This window comes from Cervus elaphus, chromosome 10, assembly GCF_910594005.1.
Source record: "Cervus elaphus chromosome 10, mCerEla1.1, whole genome shotgun sequence".
Taxonomy (NCBI): Eukaryota; Metazoa; Chordata; class Mammalia; order Artiodactyla; family Cervidae; genus Cervus; species Cervus elaphus.
The window spans coordinates 51,839,191-51,865,786 of NC_057824.1; the positions used below are offsets into that span (position 1 = coordinate 51,839,191).

At 54.5% G+C, this 26,596-nt stretch overlaps 1 protein-coding gene across 2 annotated transcripts; it reads right to left on the minus strand.

Annotated features, from left to right (window-relative positions):
* Positions 1 to 243: 243 nt before the first annotated feature.
* Positions 244 to 23,618, minus strand: DAGLB (diacylglycerol lipase beta). Of its 2 annotated transcripts, XM_043915341.1 has the most exons (15): positions 23,422 to 23,617; positions 21,371 to 21,522; positions 15,901 to 16,072; positions 14,530 to 14,788; positions 13,749 to 13,871; positions 12,529 to 12,656; positions 11,243 to 11,369; positions 10,123 to 10,206; positions 9,582 to 9,659; positions 6,778 to 6,858; positions 6,564 to 6,691; positions 4,042 to 4,110; positions 3,885 to 3,957; positions 2,507 to 2,748; positions 244 to 2,281 (listed from the first exon to the last, which is right to left on the minus strand). In XM_043915341.1, the coding sequence occupies exons 1-15, from the start codon at positions 23,514 to 23,516 to the stop codon at positions 2,083 to 2,085; spliced, it is 2,010 nt and encodes a 669-aa protein (XP_043771276.1). In that variant the 5' UTR covers positions 23,517 to 23,617; the 3' UTR covers positions 244 to 2,082. The 2 variants fall into 2 exon arrangements, with proteins under 2 accessions (XP_043771276.1, XP_043771277.1); XM_043915342.1 differs by lacking the exons at positions 12,529 to 12,656; positions 14,530 to 14,788 and having other exon boundaries at positions 23,422 to 23,618.
* Between the last annotated feature and the right edge of the window lie 2,978 nt (positions 23,619 to 26,596).

A 26,596-nucleotide genomic window follows, 5' to 3' on the forward strand; every position in this document is an offset into this window, starting at 1 on the left:
ATTTCCCTAGAGGCACGGAGCCCTCTGACCACCACTTCTCTTTAATATTCATCTTATATTTTCTGGATCTTGACTAAGGAGTCAAGTTTCTAATTAACTTTCTCATCTTGATGGATTTTCTAGAAACTTCTTGAGGAATATGTGGGTTGTCTATTTTTGAGCCCTTGTATCTTTGAAAATAACTTCACTGTACCCGGATACTTTTTGGTTGAGTCTAAAATTCCAGGATGAAAGTAACACCTCTTTGGGTTTTTTAAAAAATCATTTATTTGGCTGTGCTGGGTCTTAGTTGTAGAATGCAGGATATTTTCATTGCCGCGTGGAACTCTTCCTTGTGGCCTGTGTGAACTAGTTCCGTCACCAGGGATTGAACCTGGGCCCCCTGCCCTGGGAGCACTAGGGAAGTTTTAAAGGTAGGCCCTCCCCCACCCGCCCCACCCCGTCGTCTCTGCCTCCGCTCTGCAGGGGGAGGCGCCATGTGTCTCCGGGTCTCGCGGGGTCTGCCCGCGTCCTCGCGTCCTGGGTGGGCCTTTATCTCCGACCCTGTGCTGAGGGGGCTCCCTGTCTGGAAGCTCATCTCCCCTCACTTCATGTTTGTCCGGTCCAGGAGGTTTTTTTCGCTTTCCGGATTGTGGATCAGTTCTGTGGTTGCAGCACTTTTTCTGTTCCCAGGCTGTAGCTAGGAGGGTTTGAAGCTTCTCCCAGGCTTGTTTCTCTCGGGCCTTTGTCCCTCAAGAGGCTGGGCGATCCGTGGCGCGAGCTTGGACACGGAAAGCCGAAGGCGGACCTGACACCTAGCGCGCAGGGGGTCAGGCCAGGGCAGTGTGGCTCAAGCAGCCCAGGGTCGCCTACCTTCCTGCCGCTAGGAGTGTACAGGGATTACATTTAGAAATGAAATTTATGTGGCATTTTACTCCAAGTTTTTTACATGAGCTTTCACGTGTTTTCAAAAGCCAGAGTGGTATGCCCCTGACAGCTGCCAGGCCTGAGGGGTGCGGGCGTCCCCGGAGGTCAGAAGGTTCTGGGAGCCGAGTGGGAGGGGCTGAGGAACACGTGCTGCGCTGATCCCAGTGCCCCCTCCTCAGCTGTCCCTCTGGCCAGCCCCACCATCCGCTTCACCCCAGGCAGAGGTGTCCGGGGCGTCTCTGCAGACCAGGTTTGTCTTTCCCACCTCACCAGGAGTCCCGTCCCCTCCGGCCGTCTCCTTGCCCCTGTCCTTCTGTCCCCTCTCACTGTGGGTTTATGCTTTCTGAAGAAGTCCGCTTACTGTCACTTCATGGGGTTTGCGTCGGGGGTGGGGTGCAGTCGGATGCCCGGGCCGTGTGGAGCTCCAAGAAAACTGAAGGCTTCATTCGTGGTGTTTACAGTGGACAGAAAAACACATTCAAAATGTGACTGGTAAAACTACCCAGTAAACCAGACGTTCCCGGAACTGTCCCCAGGAGCGTTCAGGGCTGTGCAGGCACTCATGATGTGTACCTGCTTCGCTTTTACGCTGAGTCGCTGGCCGACCTCCACGAGCCAGAGTATCCCCCCAAGAACTCGAGGATGACAGAATAAGCAGAGGGTGTGACCAGGGCCTCCTGGAGGGCAGAAGACTGCTCGCCTCGCCCTCTGGATTCATCTGGTTCAGAGCTCAGGGCCGAGCCTCATTCAGTGCCACTGAGGACAGAACCTCGAGCTGCGCCCTTGAAACGGAAACAGTCTGTGCAGCGGGTAAAGTCCAGTTTGCAGAGTACACCACGCCCTGTGTGCTGATTCAGGCTGATCTACGCGGTCCTAAGGGAGGACCCAGTCTCCGAAACGGGGGCCCGAGGGGCAGGCGCTTACAGACCCATTAGGGTCTTAAACCCGATTCCCAGAAGCGGCAGGCCTGTGGGCAAGGGGATCCTGCATCCCTCTGCACACCTGCCCATCACCTCGGCGCTCTCCTCGCTCCTGAGTCTGCAAATACTGCGAGCAAAAGTACTTCTCAAGTTAGTCACATAGGAGACCCTCGACCTCTGGTAGACGGGAATCCGCCTACTGGCCTCGCGGAACCCCGGCGGGGTCCACGGTCCGAGCAGCTCCCGGTCGCCCTGGTCATGCCAGGTCCACGCTGGAGCCTCCGCGGGCCGGGCAGGAAACGCAGGCGGCCCTGTCGGACACCACGTGGTCCAGGACTCTCATCAGGATGTCTGGCATGTGGTCTGTGAGCATCTTGGGGCCGATGAGTATTTTGCTGAATTCTGACTCGTGGGACCACCTCACGGTGTACCGAGCAGCAGGGTAGCAGGAGCACCTGGAGGAGACAGCCCGTGGGCCCCGCCTCCCCGTCACCCCGTGAGCCCCGCCTCCTGCGCCACCCCGTGGGCCCCGCCTCCCCGTCACCCCGTGGGCCCCGCCTCCCCGTCACCCCGTGGGCCCCGCCTCCCCGTCACCCCGTGGGCCCCGCCTCCCGCACCACCCCACGGGCCGCCTCTTGCCGCTGGCACGTGACCACCGCGGGGCCGGGCTGCCCACTCACCTCCCTGAGGCGCCTTCTTCCTCCAGGTGGATGATCCTGCCGGGAGGGTAGAGCGGCGGGTACCTGGTGGGGGACTCGAGCGGGGACTCGCTGGAGAAGCTGTAGGCCGGGGACCCGTGCGCCAGCAGGCTGTGCTCCCCCAGGAGGGGCTGCGTCAGGTCGCCCCCGTCCAGCTCGGTGGGAAGGTCCTCGGGGCTCCCTCCGAACAGCTCGTACCAGCACCCGCGCAGCAGGATCTTGTACTGCGGGGAGACCGGGGGGGGGGCGGCCCGCGTGACTCCAGAGACCCCCGGGGACTCGGGAGCTGGCGTCTGGGGGTGGTGACCCCACAGCCACGATGCCCGGCGCTCTTGTTTCTCAGTGTGGGTCTCAGCAGTGTGAAGGCCAGGGCCCAAACTCCAGGGTCTCTGGGGCAGTGATGCCATCACACTTGAATCAACGTTTAAAAACCAAAATCAAGCAGATTTGAGGGGAAAATGACCCTTATTCTTTTTAGGCAAGTCCGTAAACCAGTTTTTCCCTTAAAAACATCAGATGCTAATTTTTTTCTTTTTTAGTTTGCAGGAAGTGTAAGTGGTAATGAGAAAGCTTATTTTTAAGTTTAAAATTTTCTGATTAGCAACACCAACCAAGTCACAAAATGAAGATGTTAAAAAGTAAAAATCATCTCTAATCCCATCATCTAAATAAAACCACAGTTTGGTATATTTTTTTTGGTCACAGCTATGTATACTTCTTCCCCCACCCCTGCTTGAATCATATTCTGAGAGTCATTTTTAATCCTGCTCTTTAACAAAAAAAGCTCTTCAGTACATCATAGGTGGTCTTCTCTACTGGTAAACCTAAGTGTACTTGTGGCCTGAGCTAAGCAGCTCCAAATCTTTGGAGTCGTGGTCAGACCAGATCAGCAGAGCTGTCTGCACGCTGGCAGGGGACAGGGCCGCCCAGCCTTGACTGGTGTGGACAGCAGGAGTGCCCGGCCTGCAGCTCAGGGTGGGCACTGTCAGCCTTAACCCTAACCTCAGGATTAACCTCAGAGCTTAGGGAGGACAGCCCACAGCGCAGCAGGACCAGTGCCTCTTACTCTGGCAGCCTTATTTTCTGAGCTTTGGGACGAAAGGCATCAGAATGCTGTTGGTCAGGAGAGGACTAAAGATGACAAAAGAGCAAATGACTCAGCCAAACAGGGATGGTTCTATTGAAGCACTTAATCTGTGCTTGCTTAGCCATCTGCCTTTTGGGCGTCCCTGTGGTCCGTGAGGGGAATGGAGGAGTTTCTAGCAGCATCAAGAGCCCTGGGCTGCAAGGCTCTGAATGAGAAGCATCCTCCGGGGGCCCCGGACAGCCGGGTGGGGAGGCCCCAGGTCCCCTGAGTTACCTTGGGCTTGTTGCAGTGGGCGATCACTCGCAGGATCCTCCTCTTCAGATCTTCCAAGTTGGTCACACTCAACCTGTTGAGCAGAAGGCCAGACTCAGGCTCGGCACTTGGCCTTCCCCGCCAGCCTGAACCCAGCTGGGGTGGCCCACACGCTCACCTGGGAATCACGTCCTTGCCCAGGACAAGGGACACGATGAAGGTCTTGGAGTATTCATAAAGGGATTTGCTGAAAGAGAAAAAAAAGCTGCTTCAGGAAGGAGGCTTCCAAGAAAAAGTGAGTTAACCGGCAAGCCAGGGAGAGATCAGTGTCCCCAGAACTCAGCTCTGTTCTCCATCCTCTAAAGGAGGAGAGAAATGAGACTGCAGTTAGAGCAACTTGCTGAGAAAGTCCTAGGTGTCAACACTGGGCAGATAAATAAGGTCCTTAACCCAGTGTGGTGTCGTCAACAGTCAGAGGAAGCTGGGGAAGGGTGGACGCGGACGCCTCCTATGGGCAGGAGTGGCGCTGCGTGTCAGCACCAGGGAAGGACAGGCTCTTAGTGAAACCGTGCTGAGATAATGCGCTTGCTGTGAGGGGAAGAAATGAAACTGAAGCATACTATGCACAAAACCACCAAATTAAACAGATCACAGACCTAAATGTGAAAGGCCAGAGTAAAAGACTTTTAAAAGATATGACAGGAGACTAGCGCTGCATCCTTAGGACAGAGATTTCTTAAATAAGAGAGACCCAGAAATCGTAAGAGAATGACAAATCAGTGTTAAAATTAAGAACTGGTAAGCCGAAGACTTAAAGTAAAAAGCCATCAAAGAGGGAGAGTGCATGTATAACACATGCTTGCAACTGATGAACAGCTGGGTGTGCTGAATAGGTCCACAGTGCAAAAATAAGATACAGAGAAACGGACGAAAGGAACTTCATGAGAGTGGAGATGATAAATATACGGACAGATGCAGCTTCATCGTGGAAATGTGAATTAAACAATGCAACACCACTGCCCACCCATCAGGCGGGGAAAAAGTTTACATCTGACCCTGCGAAGTGTTGGTGAGAATGTGGAGCGCGGTGCACCCTGATGAGGGTGTGAACAGGAGCAGCCACTACCCAGAGCCGGCACGGCCCAGTGTCCGTCAGCAGCAGAACAGACGGATGGTTTGTGATACACGATGAAATGTAATGAGCATTTACACAACAACATTTTACAGGCATCAAATATGTGAAAAAAAAAGGAGAAGTAACAAAAAGTAGAATTCCATTGTTCTAAATTTCAAAATCATGCAAATCCAAACTATATTATGTAGAGACATGGATACAGGTGCTAAAGCTGTTTTTTAAAGCAAGGGAAAGGACTTCCCTGGTGGTCCAGGGGCTGAGACTCCACGCTTCCAACACAAGGGGCCCAGGTTCAATCCCTGGTCCGCGAACTAGATCCCACATGCCACAGCTAGGGCTCAGTGCGGTCAGATTAAAAAAAAAAAAAACAACATGGAATAACAAGCACTGCCCAGAATGTGGAGAAAAGGGTATGCATGATGCTGGTGAGCATATAAGCTGGTGCAGCCACTATGGAAAACAGTATGGAGGTTTCTCAAAAAATGACCCGGCAGTTCTACGTCAAGGTATTTATCCAAAGAAAACAAAGACACTTGAAAGATACCCGCACCCCCACATTCACTGTAGCATTGTTTATAGTAGCTGAGACACGGAAACAATGGAATTATCCACTAATGGATGAATGCATAAAACAGGTGTGTGCGTGTGCATAAGGGGTGTGTGTGTGTGCGTGTGTAAAATGGAATACTACTCAGCCATAAAAAACAATGAAATCCTTCATGTCGATGTACGGCAGAAACCAACGCAACACTGTAGATCAGTTATCCTTCAATTAAAAATTAACAAAAGCAAAAAATTTCTGCTTTTGTTCACATCAATAGGCCTGTTACTGTAAGCAACTTTAGTGTGTATTTATAACCAGTAATGCTTATAATAAACATGTTCTACTTTGTCTTAACCTAAAAAATAAGAACAAAATCTTGCCACTTGTGGACACTGTGTTTGGACCTTGACAGTATGCTCAGTGAAATGAGTCAGAGAGAGGAAGACAAATACTTATGGGCTCACTTAGATGTGGAAACTGGAAACACAAACCAAGCTCCCAGAAAGGAGGCTGCTGGTTGTCAGAGGCCGAGAGGCACGGCAGAGGAGGGAGCTGAGAGGTGGGTGAAATAAAAGGTGCAAACTGCTGGTTATAAAGTAACCAAGTCCCTGGGAGGTAACCACAGCCCCTACAGTTAACAATACTATCCTGCATGTCTGAAAGCTGCTAAGAAAGTAAACCTTCAGTTCCCATCATAGGGAAGAAAAGGTTCTGTAACTATTTACGACGACAGATGCTAACTAGACTTACTGTGATCAGCTCACAATACATACAAACATCGAATCCTGTTGCACACCCGTAACTAATACTGTGTGTGCCAGTTCCAGCTCAATTTAAAAAATGGGTCTCAGCATAGCATCACCCAGGAGATGAAAGCCGTGGTCCGAGACCCATGAAAGGCTGGCCCGTCTTTTTTCAACCAACGATGCTTTGACACAAACTTCTCCTGAGGATGAGAAACTGTAACTCAGTTGCAGATCAAGTACCAGTGTACCGCTTGTAAGTGAAGGAAAACGAGTACCTGAGCAGCCCCCTGGGCGGGGAGAAGGCGTAGCACCTGACCTGCGGGTACGGGCGCTTGAGCATGAGGGCCAGCAGCGCCGCGGCGCCCGCGCCCAGGCTGTGCCCGACGATGACCAGCCGGTACTCCTGGGGGCGAGAGCAGAGTGGGTGACGGCCGAGGGAGCAGGCGGCTGACGGCAGAGGAGGCAAAAACACAAGAACTAGAATCTCACCGGTGCGATGCTGAACGCTTGGCTCAGAATCCCGTCGTTGACGAGTCGGCAGTAGACGTATCTGGCGGCCTGAGAAATGCCCTGCAGGTGCAGACACAGGGAGCTGTTGGTTGTCGGGCGCGGCAGGACTACACGGGCCCCCCTCTGTGACTCTGTCCTCCTGGACAGGACGGCCACCCTGGGACCAGCGGCCTCATTGACTGCCCACTGCTGCGTTCCCGGCAGCTGGTGTGGAGCCCGGCGCAAAGCAGGGGCTCAAGGGGTATTTCCATCAACCAAGAGGAGACCTCAGGAACAGCTTTCCGTGTCGGTGGATGTCTCTATGGCTTTTCCCGGAGCCGCACACAGTTTGCTGTATGGACATCCCACAATTTACTTTCGTCTAGTTCCCAGGGTTGGTCAGGTTTAGATTATAAACGACTGATCTTTTAAGATGATGTTAAAACAAAATTCTGAAATCACAGACAGTGACGAAGCAGCCACCGTTCCGGCAAAAGCCACACTGAAACCATCAGAAGGGAGTTCTAGGAAGGTCAGTCTTTCATTTCCAAAAATAAACCACAACTTCCTAACAAAAACAGCTGTCCACGAAACAGACTTCTTGAAAACTGAGTAGTTCCAATTGAGGAGGGACAACCTTGTAAACCAGAATAGTTTTCGGGACACTTCCTACATGACAGCACAGGACAGGCCTGTCCTCCAGCCCCGGCAGCCTGACCCCCGCCAGGATGAAGCGGGGGAGATTCCACCTGAGATGGGACTCTTCTGCTGGGCCTCAAGCTACTGCACAGTCCCGAGCCCGTGACTCTATAGCCCTGTGAGCACAACACAGACTCCAGCATCACCTGTGAGAAGCCAGGAGGCCTGGGCCACCGGCCAGATCTCCCTTTACTCCCCCGCCTACCACGCGGTGCTATCGACTTCCCCCGGCTAGGCACCCACCAGCTGTCTGTCCCGGGTAGCCAGAGTCATGTGGCATCTGGACCACAACTTGGCTGGCGGCAGGTCTCCCTGGCACAGGCGTTACGGGTGACACGCCAAGAAGGTGTTCTGCCACAAAGCCTGGACAGTGTCAGAGCCAGAACTCTTGCCCAGGCCAAGAGCCGGGAACAGGTCTCACCCTCAGCCCCTGAGCAGCTGTCCTCCCAGCTGGAGGGCAGGAGCTGTCGCTGGATGAAAAGGTGGAGGCGGCGGCCTCGGCTGAGAGCCAGTCAGGCCTGCAGCATTGCAGCACGAAACCTGGGTCTGCGGCTCAAACTCTTGTAAGAACAGAGCCAAGACACCAAGCCCGCCAGCCTCTGAGGGTGGCTAGCTAGTTGATAGGTCTCTATAATAAATCTTACAATTTCTTATTTTCCTTCACGCACATCTAGTAATAATTAAACTGGACTTTCCTGTGAAATTCAGGGCCAAAGAGACAACTAAGGGTTAAAGGAAAAGGATTCACATTCCCAGGATTGGCAAGCTCCTAACTGGTGGCAGAACGAAATCCAAAAGCCTCCTCCGCCCTGGATCTTCCCTGGAGTGTCCGGGCACACACACAAAAAGAAACCCCAAAACAACAGTAAGAACAACAACAGAAAACCCTGGAAGGAAAAAAGCTGCCCAGACAGGACACTGGGGTTCAACTACCAGTAGCCGCACTCTGGCAATAACATATACTTTGATAAAAATTACGCATTCTATTTAAAAAATGACTACTACAGGAGCAATGCATTTTGGTTAAAAATCACCATGAATGTAGAGAACAGCACAGGCCCAGCGCCCTCCACCCCGATTCCTCAGGGGTGACCGTTAGGGAACATTCCGGACGTCCCTCCATCTGCAGCCTCGTCAGTCATCAGGAAAAAGCAAAGCGAAACCGCGGTGACACCACCTCACCCCTGACGAGGGCGGCTCCGTCAGAAAAGTCTCGGTGAGGACGTGGGGAAATGGGAGCCACGTGGTTTGCTGGCGGGGATGTGACATGGTGCAGCTGTGCTGGACAACAGCGTGGGGGTTCCTCCAAACCTTCCACGGAGAAACAGCAGGAGACCCAGCCACCCGGCTTCCGGGTAGATCCCCGAACTGCGGGCAGGGACTCAGGCCGTTATCTGCACACGTGTTCACAGCCGTGCTCCTCACGGCAGCCAGAGGGAACTCTGACACGCCACCGCCTGAGTGAAGCTTGAGGACTCTATGCTCAGTGCAGTAAGACGGTCACGGGACAGATATGACTCCACTTACGTGAAGAACATAAAGCAAGCAAATTCGCAGACAGTAAAATGGGGGTTCCCAGGGGCTGGCGGCTCCCACGGCCCCACCCCGCCTCCCCCCCATAGAGCACTGTCACAGTGAAACAAGAACTTGGTATTGTGACATCGCAAACTGTGGAAGGACCTGCAGGACGTGCTGAGTGTGAGGGGGTCTTCCTCTCAGGAGGGGCTGGGGGTCCTGCCTCTCAGAAGGGGCTGCAGGGGGTCTTCCTCTCAGGAGGGGCTGTGGGGGGGTCTGCCTGCACTGACGCTTTCTTCACCGTGAGAAAGGCCTGCCTTAGTTACGGGAAGAGAAGCACTGAGATGCCCACCCTGACACTTGTTCCAGTAAGTGTGTGGCTGCTGGCAAGTTACTCAGTCGCTGTGAACCTGCTTCTTTCTCTTAAAAATCAAAAGGAACACCCCAGGGCTTCGGGGGGGGTCGTGCCGGACGGCACTGGGCATCAGCAGCCTTCGCCACACAGAAGCGTTCAGAGAGACCTGGAGGGGAAGCTGCCCCGACCCCTGGGAGCCCTGATGGAATGTTCCGGACCTCACGCCCCGACTCACCTTGTGTGCCCAGCAGTCCTGCACCTCACACTCCAGGTTGAGGGGCTCGCTTTCCGCGGACAGGTCCGTGAGGATGTCCTGAAACAGCGTGCGGGGAGAGGCCGTTGGCGCGGTGAGACGGGGGCAAGGGCCAGGACGCGCCTGAGGGACCCACGGGCGGTCGAGCCTGGACACTGGAGGGGGGACACGGTCGGGCCTGCGGGCGCCCAGAGAGGGGTGACTTTCGACTGCATGACTTCACTTACGATTCTTTCCAGCTTTGGGTGCAGAAAAAAGGGGAGGGTCACCCGGGGTAGGGGCCTGGGGAGTCAAGCGGGCACTGCCCTGGGAGCTGCGGGTCCCGCCTGCCGGTGTTAACTCTCCAGCCCTTCTCGGTGAGAAGGAAAAGGCTTCATCTGCTCTTCCAGAGGGCCCACCTCACACCCTGGGCCCGCCTCCCTGGGGCGGGTGCTGTCACGGAGGCCTCCCATCTGATCCCGGGAAGCTGGGTCTCCCGGCTCTGGGCCCTGAGCACCCCCTCGCTCCGCAGCGGGCCCCGTACCTGCAGAGACATGGTCCCTCTGACGGCCACCACCACCGACTCCTTCCTGTGGTCCAGGGCCACCAAGAAAGGGAGCTCATACACCTGGGCGCGAGAGGACGGGGGTCAGCACAGGCGCCCTCGTCCGCCCGGCACCCGGTCCTCCGCTGGTGCGGGGGCCGGGGGACACCCGCGGGCGGTCGGCGCTGCGGACACCAGGGGACAGTGCCTGTGCCTGGGGGGCGGGCGTGCGTCGCAGCCAGCGCAACCTCACCTCCCCGGATCCCCCCGAGAGGGACTCTACATGTTGGCGGTGTGGGGGCGTCTTAAAAGAGCCCCCAGAGCATACATGAGCCTTCTGCGGAAAACTGCCTTCTTTAAGCCCATCGGCTCTGTCACCGGTGATCACGGAGCGGCGGTCATCACTGGGGGCTCCAGGCACCCGCACCAAGCTGAACCAAGCCTCACAGGGGACGTGAGAACACACCCCCGGGCGCTCATCTCAGTAGCGTGGTATGAGATGCTCCCACACCCCAGGTGAGTCTCCAGTGCAGGCGTGTGGGAGCCCACAGGCTCAAGCGCAGTACACGGGGCCCCCCAAACTGGGCGCTGCAATTGTGGGGGCTCCTCCTGAGCCGGGCTCCCGCAGCATGGCTGCGGCCTGGGCTCCAGAGATGGGAGAGCTCTCCAGGAGATTCTCCTGAACGGCAGGCATGAGCCGCTGTGCTCCCCGAGGTTCTGGGCTCCCTGTGCTGCTGCGGACCACCCAGGGGGCCGCGAGGCTGCACAGGACAGCCCTGGCACCAGGCAGACCGGGCCGCTATGGGTTCACCAACCTGCCCGGCGACTCTGAGACCCTCCCGAGTGGGAGGCCCGCGGTCTGGCATGAACTGCACGGAGCCAGACCCAGAGCCATGAGTGACTAGCCCCCGGCACCTGTGTGGGGCTCCTGCCAAGTGCAGCTCACAGTTCTTCAGCAGAACCTGTCTGCCCCATCTCACGCTGACCCTGGGTGGGCGTTGCAGGTGCCCGGGAACCCACCGAAGCAGCACACAGGATTTGGGGGTGAGCGTGTGTCCATGTCTCCGCACATTTTCCCAGGGGACTCGTGTGTGACCTCCCCCAGAACCTCCCACTCTACCTTGTCGTGGAAGCTGACGTGGATGAAGTCCCGGTGCTGCAGCCCCGTCGTCTGCAGGATGGAGCTGAAGTGGCAGTTGAGCTGATCGCCTCCGACCAGGTCATAGTCGGTGGTCCTGCGTCTGCAGCTGGAATGGGGCAGAGGTGTCGCAGGTGCGCCCGGGAGACCCAGCCTGCCTGCCCACCCCCCGGCAAACGCGAGGATTCCGCGGACAGTATTCACGCGCCGTCTGGCTAACCTCTAATGGCTTTTTGAAGACACTTATTCATTTATTTGGCTGCAGTGGGCCTTAGCTGTGTCGTGAGGGATCTTTCGCTGGGGCATAGCGACTCTCTAGTTGTGGTGCCAGGGCCTGGTTGCTCCACAGCACGAGGGATCTAGTTCCCTGACCACGGATTGAACTTGCATCCCATGCATTGCAAGGCAGATTCTCAACCCCTGGACCAGCAGGGAAGTCCCTCTGATGGCCTTCAAGTGATACTTCTTGTGTATGCTTCTTAGTAGAGTCTGGAATCACAGTAATACTTCCCGTGTTCAAAAAATAAACCAACAAGGATGGGAAGAGACCCTAACCTCACCAAGAATGGACAGTCCGGCATCATTGCCTGATACGAGGTACTGAGAAGGATACATGCTCCACATGGAGCATTCCTGCCAAAAAAGTGTAACCTGAACCATTCGTGAAGAAACCACGAGACAAAGGCAGAGTGAGCACCGTCTTACGATACACGAGACTGTCCTTTTCAGAACGTCAGTATCATGAAAGATACAAAAAAATGCCTGAGGAGCTGTTCCAAACTGGAGGAGACTAAGGAGGCATGACAACTAAGTGCAACACACGATCTTGGATCGAAAGAAAATGTGGTACAGAGGGTGTTACTGGGACAATTAGAAAAACTGCAATAGCTGATGATAAATTTCCTGAATTTTACACTTGTCCTGTACTTTATGTCAGAGAGACCTTGATCTTAAGAAACACAAGCTGAAGTAATGGGGGGCGGGGCATGAGGTCCAGAACTCAGTCTCTGATGGTTTTTCCTGGGGGGGAGGTGGGGGCGCGTATATTTATGGAGAGACAGTCACAGCGCCCGGGACAAGAGTGAGCTGCAACTGGTGGCTCCAGATATAGGATGAGGGAGTCATCAGTACTGCGTGTGCAGTTCTGAAATATTTCAAAACAGGAAGAAGCTTCTAGAAAAGGGGAATGTGGTTATCTTTAGAAAATAAAGTCTGGACACCGCAGCAAGCGACTTCGGCAGGGAGGATGGAGGTCTCAGACGACCTACCAGTCCCCGCCGACCCGGCAGAGCCCCGTGAAGGGGTTCCTGTAGATGTAGAGGGGCCACCCGTAGGCGGCGGCTGCGAACTGCATGTAGTGGTGGCAGTTCTCCAACTCTGCATCCAGATCGGCCTCCTGTGGGGCAGAAGAACAGCTTCCTGTTAGGGGAACCCGTTACAGAGAGGATCAACACACTGTCGTCTTTCGGTTCTCATCTTATGTCGGAGCGGAGCTGGTTTACACTGTTGTGTTCGTTTCAGGCGTACGGCAAAGTGATTCAGTTACACAGGCACACGTGCCTCCTCTTTCTCAGGTTCCTTCCCCACACGGGATGTTACAGGACATTGAGGAGCGCTCCCTGTGCTACACGGTAGGTCTTGCTGACCATCTATTTGATCTCTGGTAGAACGTGCTATGATCTTAAACCTGAACTCAAATTCTTGACTCTTCCCTTTCTTTCTTCAGGGAATAGACCTCTTGGAGGACTTCTACTGAAAAAACTGATCCTTGAATATGAACAGACAGAACCCCCTCATTTTTTTGGCTGTGCTATGTGGTGTGTGGGATTCTAGTTCCCTGACTAGGGTCGAACCCGCGGCCCCTGCAGTGGGAGCAGAGGGTTTTAACTGCTGGACCGCCAGGGGAAGTCCAGACCCCTCACTTAGAAGAATGCACAAGTTAGCAGCAGAAATCCCTAGTGACTTTGCAACGCTGGTGAAATAAGCCCGTGACTTCCTGCTGGATGCACGTCCAGACACCACGTGTAGCAACAGGGGCTGCTGGGAACCAGGGGCTTGAATGAGCAGCTGAGACAGACAAATGATCCTTGGGCAATTTTCTCTTTCAAAAGCATACAAATCTCCGGCAGGAAAGCAACCATCAAACAAAGCTGAACTGCTCTCCAGGCTCAGAGAAAAGAGTGCATGCACTCTGGGAGAACCTGGTCCCATCCCAGAAGGAAGTTTTGATGTGCAGACAAGAGCCAATTTCCTAAAAGAGAATGTTTGGGGGGAAAAGAAACAAATAACAGGTGGTAAACTGGCCGGGAGTCGGCTCCCCCACCTGAAGGCCAGGGGATGCGGAGGGGCCTCCCCACTGGCGCCAAACCACAACTGGCAAATCGACACATCAAGATGCCAATCAACTGTTCCTGAAACTTTTTTTTTTTTAATTTACAAATAGGCTTAAATGTCAAAAGGGTACAACCCAACAGAAACGCGGGCTTACCTGGAAGGACCCAGGGGAGTGGGTAACGACCTCGGTGGGCTCCGAGGAGCTCCGGGCGTGGTCCTGCTGCTGATGGAGGAGGGCAAGGCCGGCCGCGATGTCGCTGGGCACCAGGTCCGTGTCCTGGATGGGGAACCACTGCAGCTCACCACCCGCCCAGCAGCAACGGCCACGAGTCCCCGAGAGCCCAGCTTACGCAGCTCGCGTGCACACACACACACAGTCACAAGTGAACAGGTGTTTTTGAAACTACGTCCCTTTTAGGATGCCTGCATGTGAACCTCATGTTTCTTACTCTCCTGCCCTCAGACGAAACCACTCGAGAACATAATCATATTATTGATTCCTACTCAGATTTCACTTAAGTGACAGCTATTTTTAACCTACGATACATGCCCATAAAGCGGGCAAATGTGCCCTGTTTGTAGTAACATACGATGCTAGTCCCATTTAACCCTGGCTGCTCGAGATGCTGAGGTCTTGCTGAGAGGGTCCACGGCAAAGGCTGACGAGTCTGGGCCCACACTCGCCGGGCAGGGCCAGCCTAAAAAGACCCCAGACTGGGAAGGCCCAGAGTCAGTCTGCAGAGCCTGATTTGAGCCTCTCCTCCAGGTGGTGACAGGGAGCCCCCCACCTGCCCCCCTTCACCCCCAGAGGACTCGCCCTCGGGAGCTACGTTCTGTCGACAGGGAGACGGGCTTGGGACGCGCAGAACTCATCTGCCCCAAAGAAGCGTTCACATAACAGGAGTAGGAGACCAGAGCAGACCCCGGTGGCTTACTGAAAAGTAGGTTGAGAAAAGTTCTGCCGTACTCGAAAAGGCGACGCGAGTGTGGTCGTCCCGGCCGACGCAGCAGCACAGCAGCCTGACTCGCGTCTCCCACACGCCGGTCGCCGCCGTCCTGAGGCCGCTCAGCAGCTGGCTGGACTCATGGCCGTCCAGGGGCTGGGGGCCCAGGGGGGTGCCCGGGGCCGCCTTGCCCCCCAGCGGGTCGAAGACGATGAGGATGGTGAGCACGGTGGAGGCGATGATGAGCCAGCTGCAGGGCGGTGGGGAGGCGGGCTGAGACCCGGATCCTGCAGCTCCTCAGCCACACGGGGCCGGGGCGCCCTCCCGGGGGGGCACCTCCTGTCTTGGGGAAGTGGGGACTCCAACTACCGAGGAAGATGGGGAGCTGGCTGGGGCAGGCAACTTGGTTCCTCGAGAAAGTTCCTTATGAGCCCACAGCCAACCAAGGCCTGGTGAAGAATGGAGCCCCCAGAGCCACAAAAGGAAAAGGGGGCTGCGTGGTGGACAGAGCCACGGCCGGGCCCAGAAGCCCCTGCCCTTGACCCTTGACTGAGGTTTGCCCCCCCAGGGCCCTGGGGCTCCACTCGGCAAAACCAGAGGGAGCTCCCTGCGCTCGGGCCACGCTCCAACGGCTTTCATCCACACACTGCACCCAGTCACTCCAATTGTGTCCAACTCTTTGGGACCCCAAGGATGGCAGCCCACCAGGCTCCTCTGTCCGTGGGATTCTCCAGGCAAGCATACTGGAGTGGGTTGCCATTTCCTCCTCCAGGGGATCTTCCCGACCCAGGGATCGAACCGGTGTCTCCCGAGTCTCCTACATAGGCAGGCAGATTCTTTACCACTAGCGCCACCTGGGAAGCCCTTTCATCCATACATTTCAACACTTGCAGGCTGCCCAGATGCACAGGGCGCTGTGGGTGCCCGAGAGTGTGTGCTCGGAAGGAAGGTGGCCCGGGAAGGGCCGCCGTGGCCTCAGCTGCAGGACTCGGGAATGCGGCGGGAGCCCGCAGGGCAGGACTAGCTCATCCGTACGACGTTTAGCTGGAAAAGGCAAATGCCTTACGCCAGCGGATCCTGCTCTGCCGCAGGTCCGCACACCCCGCTCTTCTCGTCCCACTTGTAGTTTTTGCCCTGCTTTGGTCTTCGGGCTTCTTCCCTCTTGTGAGGGGCCAGAGGGCATGTAGAAAAACAGGAGCTGGTAAGGAAGGGAACTAAAGCCGGAGGTGCGTGCTGGGCCATGAACTGTTCCTCACACGCGTCTAACTACTTCAGGAAGCCTGCACGCCAGTGGGCCACCTGCAGGGACCCCACCTGGAGAGCACCTCAGACGAGAGCCCGCAGGAGGAGACGGGACCTCACCTGACCACGACGGTCGCGATGATGCCGTTGCCCACAGTCCGGTCACACTGAACGCCGTCCGCGATCCAGGCGGCCCCCAGGGACGCCCAGACCATCTCTGGCAGGAAGAGCGCCAGGCGCACGTAGAGCAGCTTGGACATGGACTTCCGCGGTCCCGGATTACAGATGGTCCCTGCAACAGAGCACAGCCACACTGGACGCTGGCCTCCGCCGGGATGAGGCGGCTCCTTTCAGCAGAAACACGGCGGCCGCAGCACAGATCTGGGCTGGCTGCTCCCCCGCCAGTGGCGTTTCTACCTGTAACCGGGAACCACTGCCCGTCTCTCAGAGTGAGAGGCAAAGTGAGGGATGGGAGGAGGCGTGACAAAAGCCTCAGAATTATTTCTTAGGCTCATCGGGGCTTAAAAACACTTCTGGGGGGACTTCCCTGGTGTCCAGTGGTTAAGAATCCTCCTTCCAATACCAGGGACACGGGTTCGATCCCTGGTCAGGGAACTAAGATCCCACATGCCCAAGAGCAAGTAAGCCCACACACCGCAAGAAAAGAGCCTGCTTTCAGCAACCAAGACCCAACGCAGCCAAAAATAAATATATATATAAAAAAAAATTCATTTCTGGGTTTTCTAACTACACTGACCATAAAATCGTTATCCACATCGGGATATTTCTGAGAACAAAAGGAGGCTCTATTAATAATTAGGTCAGGACAGCTGACGTAAAACAGAGCTGTCACAGGCAAGCAGGGGCAAGCGGTCAGCCAGGTTCTCATGGCCGGGAAAATCGGGGACCACCCGTCACACCGCCCTCCCGAAGCGCCTCCACCCTCAGGACGACTGGGATGCAGTCGCCGCCCCACTTCACAGATGAGGAGGCTGAGGCCCACAGGGCTCAGCAAGCACTTTCTCGACCCAGGTCTGCACGACCCAGGTGCTCTGCCTCACCAGTGCCCCGTGGGCATCACTCTTGGGAAGCCAGCAAGTGTGACCTGGAGACCACTTGCAGACGCCCACCACCGAGACACAACATTTAAAACTGCGTTTGTAAGACAAACCCAAGGATCATTAATTCTTGATGTAAAACATCAACTCTCCCCCTTCAGAAGTTGTGATAAACACCAATTTTCAACACCAAAACCACCACATGATTCAAACAAAAGCAGTAACTGAAAAAAAAAAAAAACCCTAAGATCTGAAAAATAATTTGATAAGAAAACAGCTTTTAAATTCCCAAAGCTACCTTCCACTAGGATGAATTACTGAGGGCCACATTTTAGAACATCAGACACGATCAGGCCCCACGGAGGGCACAGAGTCAGGAAGTCCTAGGATAACCGACACGGCTGCCTCTCTCCCTGAGGGGCAATGTGTGCAGGTCTGCCGAAATCCGCCCCATCTCTGGAGAGAATTATCATGCAACAACAGCCAACCGCCAGAGAGAAACGGGAAGGAGGATCTGCTCACAGCCCGCCCCGGAGGCTGAGGGTCCTGAGGAAGGGGCTGCTCGAGGACTCCAGCCCCTGGCACCGCCTGAGTGGGCGGAGATGGAGGCGAGGAAGCAGGAGATGCGAGTTCCCGCGAAGGGTCCAGAAAAGACAGGAGGCGCCAAAAAAGCCTTTTTTATGTGCATGCTTGCCTAGGAAAACATCTCGCTTTTAGGTCAACCTTTATTTTCCCCTCGGGGCAGTCAGCCACTGGCTGGACCTGGTGCTGCAGTGAGCATCACGAAGCCAATGCCCAGAATGGATGGTGTGACCGCGTCCCCGAACGCGATGGCCTCAATGTAGTCTTGGGCGGTAACCCCGCTGCTCCTCCCAAGGCAGGGCCACGGACACGCGAGCTGCAGAGGGCAGGCCTGGGTCACAGAGTCTGGGCACTCAGCACCTCAGCCTCGGCAGTGTCTCCCACCGCCTGGGAGGAGCTGGGGACAGAGGGCAAGGAGAGCAAGACTTCCTCGAACCCAAGCCAGACGCGGCCAAGGGCAGACCTCGGCCTTCAGGGCCTTCTGACAAAACGTATTGGTGAGGGTGGTGGTTGTTTAGTCGCTAAGTCACGTCCAACTTTTTTGCGACCCAATGGACTATAGCTGCCAGGCTCCTCTGTCTGTGGGATTCTCCAGGCAAGGATACTGGAGTGGGTTGTCATTTCCTTCGCCAGCAGATCTTCCCGACCCAGGTACTGAACCTGCGGCTCCTGCAATGGCAGCTGGATTCCTTATCACTGAGCTGCCTGGGAAGCTCATGAGGGTGGATCTTCCCTAATTAAACATCCCACATGGTTGAAACAAGAGGGTTTCATCAGGGAGCTTTTCACATCAAAACTAGAAACCTTATAGTTTCTACTAAGGTAATGAGCTGAAATTACACCCCTGTGTTGCTAAGAGAAACTCTGACTTCATCCAGATGGCTCATCTAACTGAAAGCCTTCCATCATCATCTCTGTTGGTGGGATGTTATCTGACTTTAGTCATCCCATTTGCCTTTTCTTCCCCTTAACTTTATGGTATATTCTTTACTGAAATTTATGTAATATTGAAGATAGAGCACACAATGTTATTTATTGGCAATTAAACTAACATGTTTTTATAAAATCCCGTCTTTGGTTCAGCTGTGGTATCTTTATCTACAAGCATCAGAAACTCGAACTCAGACTGGTTTAAAAACCAGCAGGACCTGTCCTGACTCAGAGGACTGGAAACGCAGGGCAGGGCTGGCATGGGCGCCCGGCCGCGCCCTCCTGGCCCCGAGGGGAGACGGCGGCTCATTCCTGCAGCATCTTCCCAAGGACCATAACACACTGCTTCTAGATCTTTACCAGGCGAGCAGGGGTGGACCTCCTAGAACTTCCCAGGGAACTCCCCGAATTCCACTGGCCTGAACCAGGTCACACGTCCAGTCCTGAACCAACCACCGAGCCCCGAGGATCACTCCAGCGTGGGGCAGAGGGCGGGTATCAGACACTGTGAGGAGGCGGGGGTGATCCTGAATAAAACTGGTTCTGTTTGGAGGAGGCTGCCAGCTGGAAAAGCGATCCACCTGTGACACCCCACACCCAGCAGATGCTTGCCGAGCCCTGATGGGTGAGCTGGGCCCGGTTTGGCATCGTGCGGGTGTCTTCGCGGAGGAGGCCAGGGCACATGGTCATCCATCCCTCATGCGGTGTGAATGTGCCCTGACCAGCAAAGATATCTGAAGGAAAACGTTTAAGGGGAAGAAAAAAAAAAAGCATATCCTTAACCCACTGCAGGGCTTCCCTTGTGGCTCAGCTGGTAAAGAAAGAATTCGCCTGCAATGCGGGAGACCTGGGTTCGATCCCTGGGTTAGGAAGATCCCCTGGAGGAGAGAAAGGCCACCCACTCCAGTATTCTGGCCTGGAGAATCCCATGGACTGTACAGTCCACGGGGTCACAGAGTCGGACAGAACTGAGAAGCCTTCACTTGCACTAAGCCACCATTACAGTCAGAAACCCGGCGCACTAAACAGACTGATGCGGACAGACAGGATGACACAACCTGCATGTTTCATCTTTCAGAAAATCCCACCTCACTCAGAACCTCCAAGCAGGGAAGCCACATCGCACACATCCCAGCTCCCTCCTTTCCTTCAGCATCAGCACTGGTGCCAATCCGGACTCGGGGTCTGACTCGGAAGGCAGGACTGGGACTGCCTTCAATCCAGACCCCACGCGTCCATGTTCTCAGAGGTAAATGAAAATACACAGAGCTGTCTAGTCTACGCGTTACTGCGGGACACGCCACGCGCCGTGCTTCTGGCTCATCTGGACCCTAAGGTCTTGTTCTCATGAAACACTCTGCCGCTAACGTTTCTCTCTGTATCTCCCACCGTCTCCTAAGTTTCAGTCTATGGTTCGAAAACGTCGAGACCTAGATCCCGTCACTGGGGGTATCGGCTGCTCCCTCCCAGTTCTATCACCACCATCTATGCCTGTCGGCACTCCTCAGGCAGTGAACACACCCAGAAGCACGCTGGATGGTAGCCTGCCAGGCAGCCCTGCCTCTGACTGATGAGCTCTTATTTACTGATGCATTTCTTTAGCAGCCAGCAGAGTGCTCAGCTCATCCCGCAAACCACAGTAAGCGACAGGGAGGCTTTCCAACGTTTTCAGGCATTCTCAGCTGACTGTCTGCAGAAAACGGTAACAGATAGAAGAAGTTATTAAGAGATCTAACTTTTGGGACTTCCCTGGTGGCCCAGGGGTAAAGAATTCACAGGCCAGTGCAGGAGGCACAGGTTCTACCCCGGGTCTGGGAAGACCCCGCATGCCACAGAGCAGCAAACCCACACCCCAGGACCACTGGGCCTGAGGTCTAGGGCCCAGGAACTGCAATGGCTGAGTCCACCTGCTGCAACTACTGAAGCCCGAGAGCCCTAGGGCCCGGCGAGAGAAGCCCCCGCGATGAGCAGCCCGCGCAGCTACAGAGTTGCGGCGACACGAGAAAAGCCCTCACAGCAGCAAAGACCCTGCAAAGCCACAAAAAATAAACTATCACACACAAAAAAGAGCAGAGATGTAACTCCTACAGCTCATTAATAAAAGGACAAAGAACCCAATTTAAAATTGGGCAAAGGATCTGAACAGACGCTTCTCCAAAAATGATATGCAAATGGCTACCGAGAATATGAAAAGAGGCTCGATATCATTAGTCATCAAGGAAAAGGAACTCCAAACCACAGCGAGGTACCACTTCACATCCACTAGGACGGCTGTCCTCAAATGTTCAGATAATAAGTGTTGAGGAAGATGTGGAGAAACGAAGCCTCAGGAAGTGCTGGTGGGAAAGAAAAACGGTGCAGCTGCTTGGAAAACAGGCTGGCAGCTCCTCAGAAAGTTAGAGTTACCATATGATCTAGCAGTACCACCCTTAGGTACACATCCAAGAGAAATAAAACATAATGGGTATGTCAAGACGAGATATGACTGTTCAAAGCAGCATTATTTGTAATAACCAAATGTCCACCAGCTGACGAATGGTTAGGTAAAATGCGGTATATCCGTTCCACGCAGTATCGTTCAGCCATGAAAAGGAGTGAAGTGGACTTTCTGGCGGCCCAGTGGCTAGGACTCCGTGCTCCCACTGCAGGGGGCTCCGGGTTCCATCCCTGGTCAGGGAACTAGATCCCACATGGGACAACTAAGGATCTTAGAGTGCCACAACTAAGACCCAGCACAGCCAAATTAAACAAATATCTTAAAAAAGAAAGTGAAAGTCACTCAGTCGTTGCCAACTCTTTGCGACTCCATGGACTGTACAGTCCCTGGAATTCTCCAGGCTAGAATACTGGAGTGGGTAGCCTTTCCCTTCTCCAGGGGATCTTCCCAACCCGGGCATGGAACCCAGGTCCTCCCATATTGCAGGCGGATTCTTTACCAGCTGAGCCACCGGGGAAGGCTCTGCTCTAAAAAAAAAAACAAAGAAAAAAAAAGGTATCCGATAGAAAAGCCTCACCCTTACCTTTCATGCTGACACACACGATGGCCGACACGGTGCCTATGATAACCGCCAGGAGGACAAGGAGCACGATCAGGTAGCTGCTGAGCAGGCAGCCCCCCGGGCAGTCCAGCTTCCCTCTGTGCATGAGATACAGCATCAGGATGCCGACCCACCTGTCGAGACACGGGCAGGCTCAGACACGGAACCCAGGGAGCCGCTTCACACAACACGGCAGAGGAAAGTAAAAGCAGTTAGTATTTTCCCAAACAAGGTCAGGTTCACTTTGGAATCTTACTTGGTCAAGAATCTGCCTGCAATGCAGGAGACCGGGGTTCAATTTCTGGGTGCCAAAGATTCCCTGGAGAAGGAAATGGCAACCCACTCCAGTATTCTTGCCTGGAGAACCCCATGGACAGAGAGGAGCCTGGCAGCTACAGTCCATGGGGTCACAAAAGCCAGACACAACTGAGAGACTAAACCACCGCCAATAAAAGATTTACTAAATCAACTAAAGAGCACAGCTCTTTTTCCTTTTTTTAAATGAATTTCATACTTTGCTGATGGCATTGTTTTTATTCTATGCCTGCTGTAATACATTTATTATTTATTTGGCCTTGCCAAAAAATTCTGGCATGCAGGATCTTTGCTCCCCAACCAGGGACTGAACCTGTGACCCTACAAGGGAAGCTTGGAGCCTTAACAGCTGGCTTACCAGCGAAGTCCCTGTAACACAGTTAAAGCCATAAGCAAGCAATTTCAATGCAAACTCCTGGGAAAAAGCCCCCACTGCGAAGCTGAGCTAAAACAACAAAGTATATGCTTGTTCAGTTGTCAGCAGAATTTTCACTTCTGTGTATTAACATGAAATTGACAAAAACACATCCTAACCTGCTGTGTGTAATACAAAAACAAGGGGCTGGGAAACAAGCTACGGAAAGATGCTCCGTGGTGACCAGATCACCTTGAAAGGACCAGGACTGTGGACTCCTGGGTGTATTTTGCAATTCAGTTTAGAACAATGAAAGACAGCACCACACAACGCAAGATGACAGTGACTCACCACTGGAGTTATTTCAGAATCAGGAAGGGAGCATCACTGGGCAAATAACCCAGTTTTAAGGGGTTCAAAGCCAGAAGGGGAACTGGACTAGATAACTGTGTGCTTTTGTCAGTTTTGTAACACTATGACTTCTTGTCCAGAAACAAAACAGGAAATGATCTTGGTAAGATGGCTCTGGAAACTACAAAAGGACTAAGAAGCAGCTCATAATATTTCACGTTCTTACGTTTCTTTCCTCTAAACAATCGAAATACTTTTTTTTTTTTTAAACGTATCAGATAGTTGTTTTTTTTTTTTTTTTTGCTGCGCTGGGTCTTCCTTGCTGGGCGTGGGTTTTCTCTAGTTGCAGCCAGCACGGGCTTCTCACTGCCATGGCTTCTTGAAGGCGGAGCACGGGGCTCTAGGGCGTACAGCCTTTAGTAGCTGCAGCTTGTGAGTTCAGGAGTTGTGGTGCCTGGGCTTAGTTGCTCCGGGCATGTGCGATCTGCCACGACCAGGGACTGACCCGGTGTCCCCTGCATTACTCTTTGCTCAGACCCTTTGGGGACAGACTTCAGGCGCCCGATTCCACAGACTGGAGAGTAAGTGCCAGTCTCCCGCGGTCCTGGGATTCAGCCGCACTCAGCTCAGGAACCGCGCACGAAGGGTACTGTTGCCAACCTCGCGTCCTGCAAACACGGGATGCCGTGCGTCTCCGTGCAGAGCGCTGAAGAGCTGCAGGCGGCAGCGCCTGGCTCAGGGGGAGAAGATCCCGCGGCCTCCGCCTCGGCGGCCAGCGCGCCCCGGTGGCTCCAGGCGGGGCGCCCGAGCCCCACAGCCCCGGCGTCCGGGCGGCGGGCCCGCCCCGTGACCCTGGGCACGGCCCGCCCGCCTGTAAACGGGGACAGCGGAGGCACCCACGTCCCCGGGCGGCGGAGGGGGCTAGGGACGCGAGCGCGGGGCAGACGACACCCTCCTCGCCCGCGGCCGGCCCGGGCCCGCTCCCTCCCGCGCCCCGGCCGCGCGCCCTCACCACAGCACTCGCACCAACAGCTCGAAGACCCCCGGGAAAACCAAGTCGTCGCTGGCGATGGCCCAGCGCCGGCCGAACAGCACCATCCCCGGCATGGCGGACGGAGGACCCGCGGCCCGCGGCGCCCGCAGCCGCCCGGAGCCCGGCGCCCGGCGCCCTCTCGTCTCCGCCGCCGCCCCGAGACTCCGCGCAGGCGCACGCGGGGGCCGGGCCCGGCGCACGCGCACTGAGCCCCGCGCCGTCGCCGCTGGGCCTCTGCGCCTGCGCAGATGCGCGGCCCGGGACGCAGGTGCGCCTCATAGGCTCTTTGCGCGTGTTAGGTCCCTCCTGTTGTTTTCTTTTCGTAAGCTGTAAGCACGCCGCCAGCCCCGAGGGCTTGTCAGCCCAGAGACACCCAGCAGTTAGCGGCGGATCTGGGGCTCAGCTCATATACAGGTCTGTGTGGGCTGCAAGGCTGTGACGAAGTTGCCCGCCCCCCGCAAGGGCTGCTGCTGCTGCTGCTACTAAGTGGCTTCAGTCGTGTCCGACTCTCTGCGACCCCATAGATGGCAGCCCACCAGGCTCCTCCGTCCCTGGGATTCTCCAGGCAAGAATACTGGAGTGGGTTGCCATTTCCTTCTCCAACGCATGCATGCATGCTTAGTCACTTCAGTCGTGTCCGACTCTATGCGACCCTATGGACAACAGCCCACCAGGCTCCTCTGTCCACAGGATTCTCTAGGCAAGAATACTGGAATGGGTTGCCATTTCCTTCTCCACCCCGCAAGGGCAGGGGTTAGGAGTTCCGCGTTAGTACCCTCCCTGGTTCAGAGCCTGAAGCCATTTGGCCGCTTGGTGCTGCCGGGGAGTGGGGAGTGTCCTGATCTGCCTTCCTTCCTTTCTCCGTCCGAGCTGGTCGTAGGTTCTGACCACTTCTCGGCCCCTCCGCTCCCCTCCACCCCGGTCCGAGCCCCCTTCATCACGTACCTGATCAGGTCTCCCCACTGCTTTCCCCAACTCTGCCCTGTTTCCCCTCTTCCTCTTCGGTGCATTGCCCTTACAGCAGCTGGAGTGACCTTGATGAACTGTCAGACCAGGCCCATCAGCTTAGAATTTTGCAGGCCTACACTTTGTGCATCCAACCAGTCCATCCTAAAGGAAATCCGTTCTGCATATTCATTGGAAGGACTGATGCTGAAGCTGAAACTCCAGTACTCTGGCCACCTGATGCAAAGAACTGACTCATTGGAAAAGACCCTGATGCTGGCTGGGGAAGATTGAAGGCGGGAGAAGGGGACGACAGAGGATGAGTTGGTTGGATGCCATCACCGAGTCGATGGACATGAGTTGAGTAATCTCCCGGAGTTGGTGATGGACTAGGAGGCCTGGCGTGCTGCAGTCTATGGGTTGCAAAGAGTCGATACGACTGAGCGACTGAACACTTTGTGCATAAAATGGACTCCAACCTCTTGCAGAGTCTTTTCCCTGGGAGTCACACATTGCAGGTTTGCAAATGCATGGTTGTCTCCCTGAGTTAGGGTTACTTTCTCCCTTCCTCACTCACCTTGCCTGCTGCGTTTTTCCCCCCCTGAAATATACCAAGCTTATTCTCGCCCCTGGGTTTTTACCATCTGTTTCCTCTGCCAGGGGCAGCTCCTCCTTCAGGCATTTCCCTGTCACTATTTCACTCCATTCGGGCCTCAACTCTAACATGGCCTCTAGAGCTTTTCCTGAAAATGAAGTCAAGTAGATAGTGTATGCCTGAAGACTCACTTTTTAAGTGCCCAATGCCAAACTAGGTCAGAAATCTGCAGTATTATGTTCTAGTAGTATAAAAAAATGACAATCCTTGTCATTGTTTGAAAGGACTAGTGCTATATTACAGGTTTCCCAGATGGCTGTTGTAAAGAATCTGCCTGCCAATTCAGGAGAGGTGGGATCGATCCCTGAATTGGGACGATCCCTTGAAGGGAATAGCTACCCACTCCAGTATTCTTGCCTGGGAAATCCCACGGACAGAGGACCCTGGCACACTACAGTTCATAAAGTCGCAGAGTCTGATGTGTCTGAGCACGAACTCGGTGACAGTCTTGCAGTAGAAGTGCTATATTATGCTGCAAGTTACTTTTAGGTTGAAAGGATAAAAGAGGGAGCTGTTTCAGAACTGGAGGAGACTCTACCCCCACCTCAGCACCTGCACAAGACTCTTAAGACCACAAACTTCAAAAACTAACCCAGATCAGGTTTGGGGGGCCTGAGGGGCCGGCACGGTGATTACTGAGCAAAGTGCACGGTCCTTGGAATCTACCTTTGGCCACTAGAGGGCGAAGCACATAGCAGAAAGACACACATGGAGCCCCAATTCAGTCAGCCTTCACTCAGACTGGTGGTTTTGCAAGGTACTTGGGAGTCAGGGTCTGAAGATAATGCAGGCTGACGAGGGCAAAACACCCAATGCGATCAAATGCATCAGGGGAACTCCTGCTGAACTGGTTCCAGCCAGCTTTCAAGGAAGCTGTCCCAAGCTGAGCACAAAGGGAGGGGAGAGGGTCCCTGAGGTCCCCAGCACTTAATGTGCACCAGTCTCTGGGCTGTGAGCTTCAGGACAGGGCTCCTCGACACCTCACGTAAATCCTACGGTGGAGTCTCTGCTGTAACAGCGGCAACACGGCTCGCATTAATTCCAAGGTCAGGGCTAGACTGTGAGGGGCCAAAACTCCACACATCTGACCCCAAAGCCTGTGCTTTTCCTAGCGTTCCCACAGATCACTAATGATTTCTGTTGAAACCGAATCTTTGCTCGACCATTCCAGCAAACTGTCTGACTTACTGGTATCTCTGGGCTAGATCTTCCCTAGCAAGGCTTTCTACCTGCAACTTTTTCTCTACCTGTTTCTCTCTTTGACAGGCTGTAATGAAGCAGGAAACCTTGTTTTTTTGGCTGCACAGAACAGCTTGCAAGATCTTGGTTCCCCGAGCAGGGATTGAACCTGGGCTACTGCAGTGAGAATTCCCTGGGAAACCTTCAAACCCCGTGACTGGACTAGACAGTGTTGGATTTGTGTCTGAAAGCAGCCAACACCCAGCATCTTTTCAGAGTTACTTAGTGAGCAAATCTGTTAATTTTGCTTTATCGTTCTTTATGTTTAAAGAAAAAACACAAATTCACACAAATAAAACAGCTCCATAAAAAGTA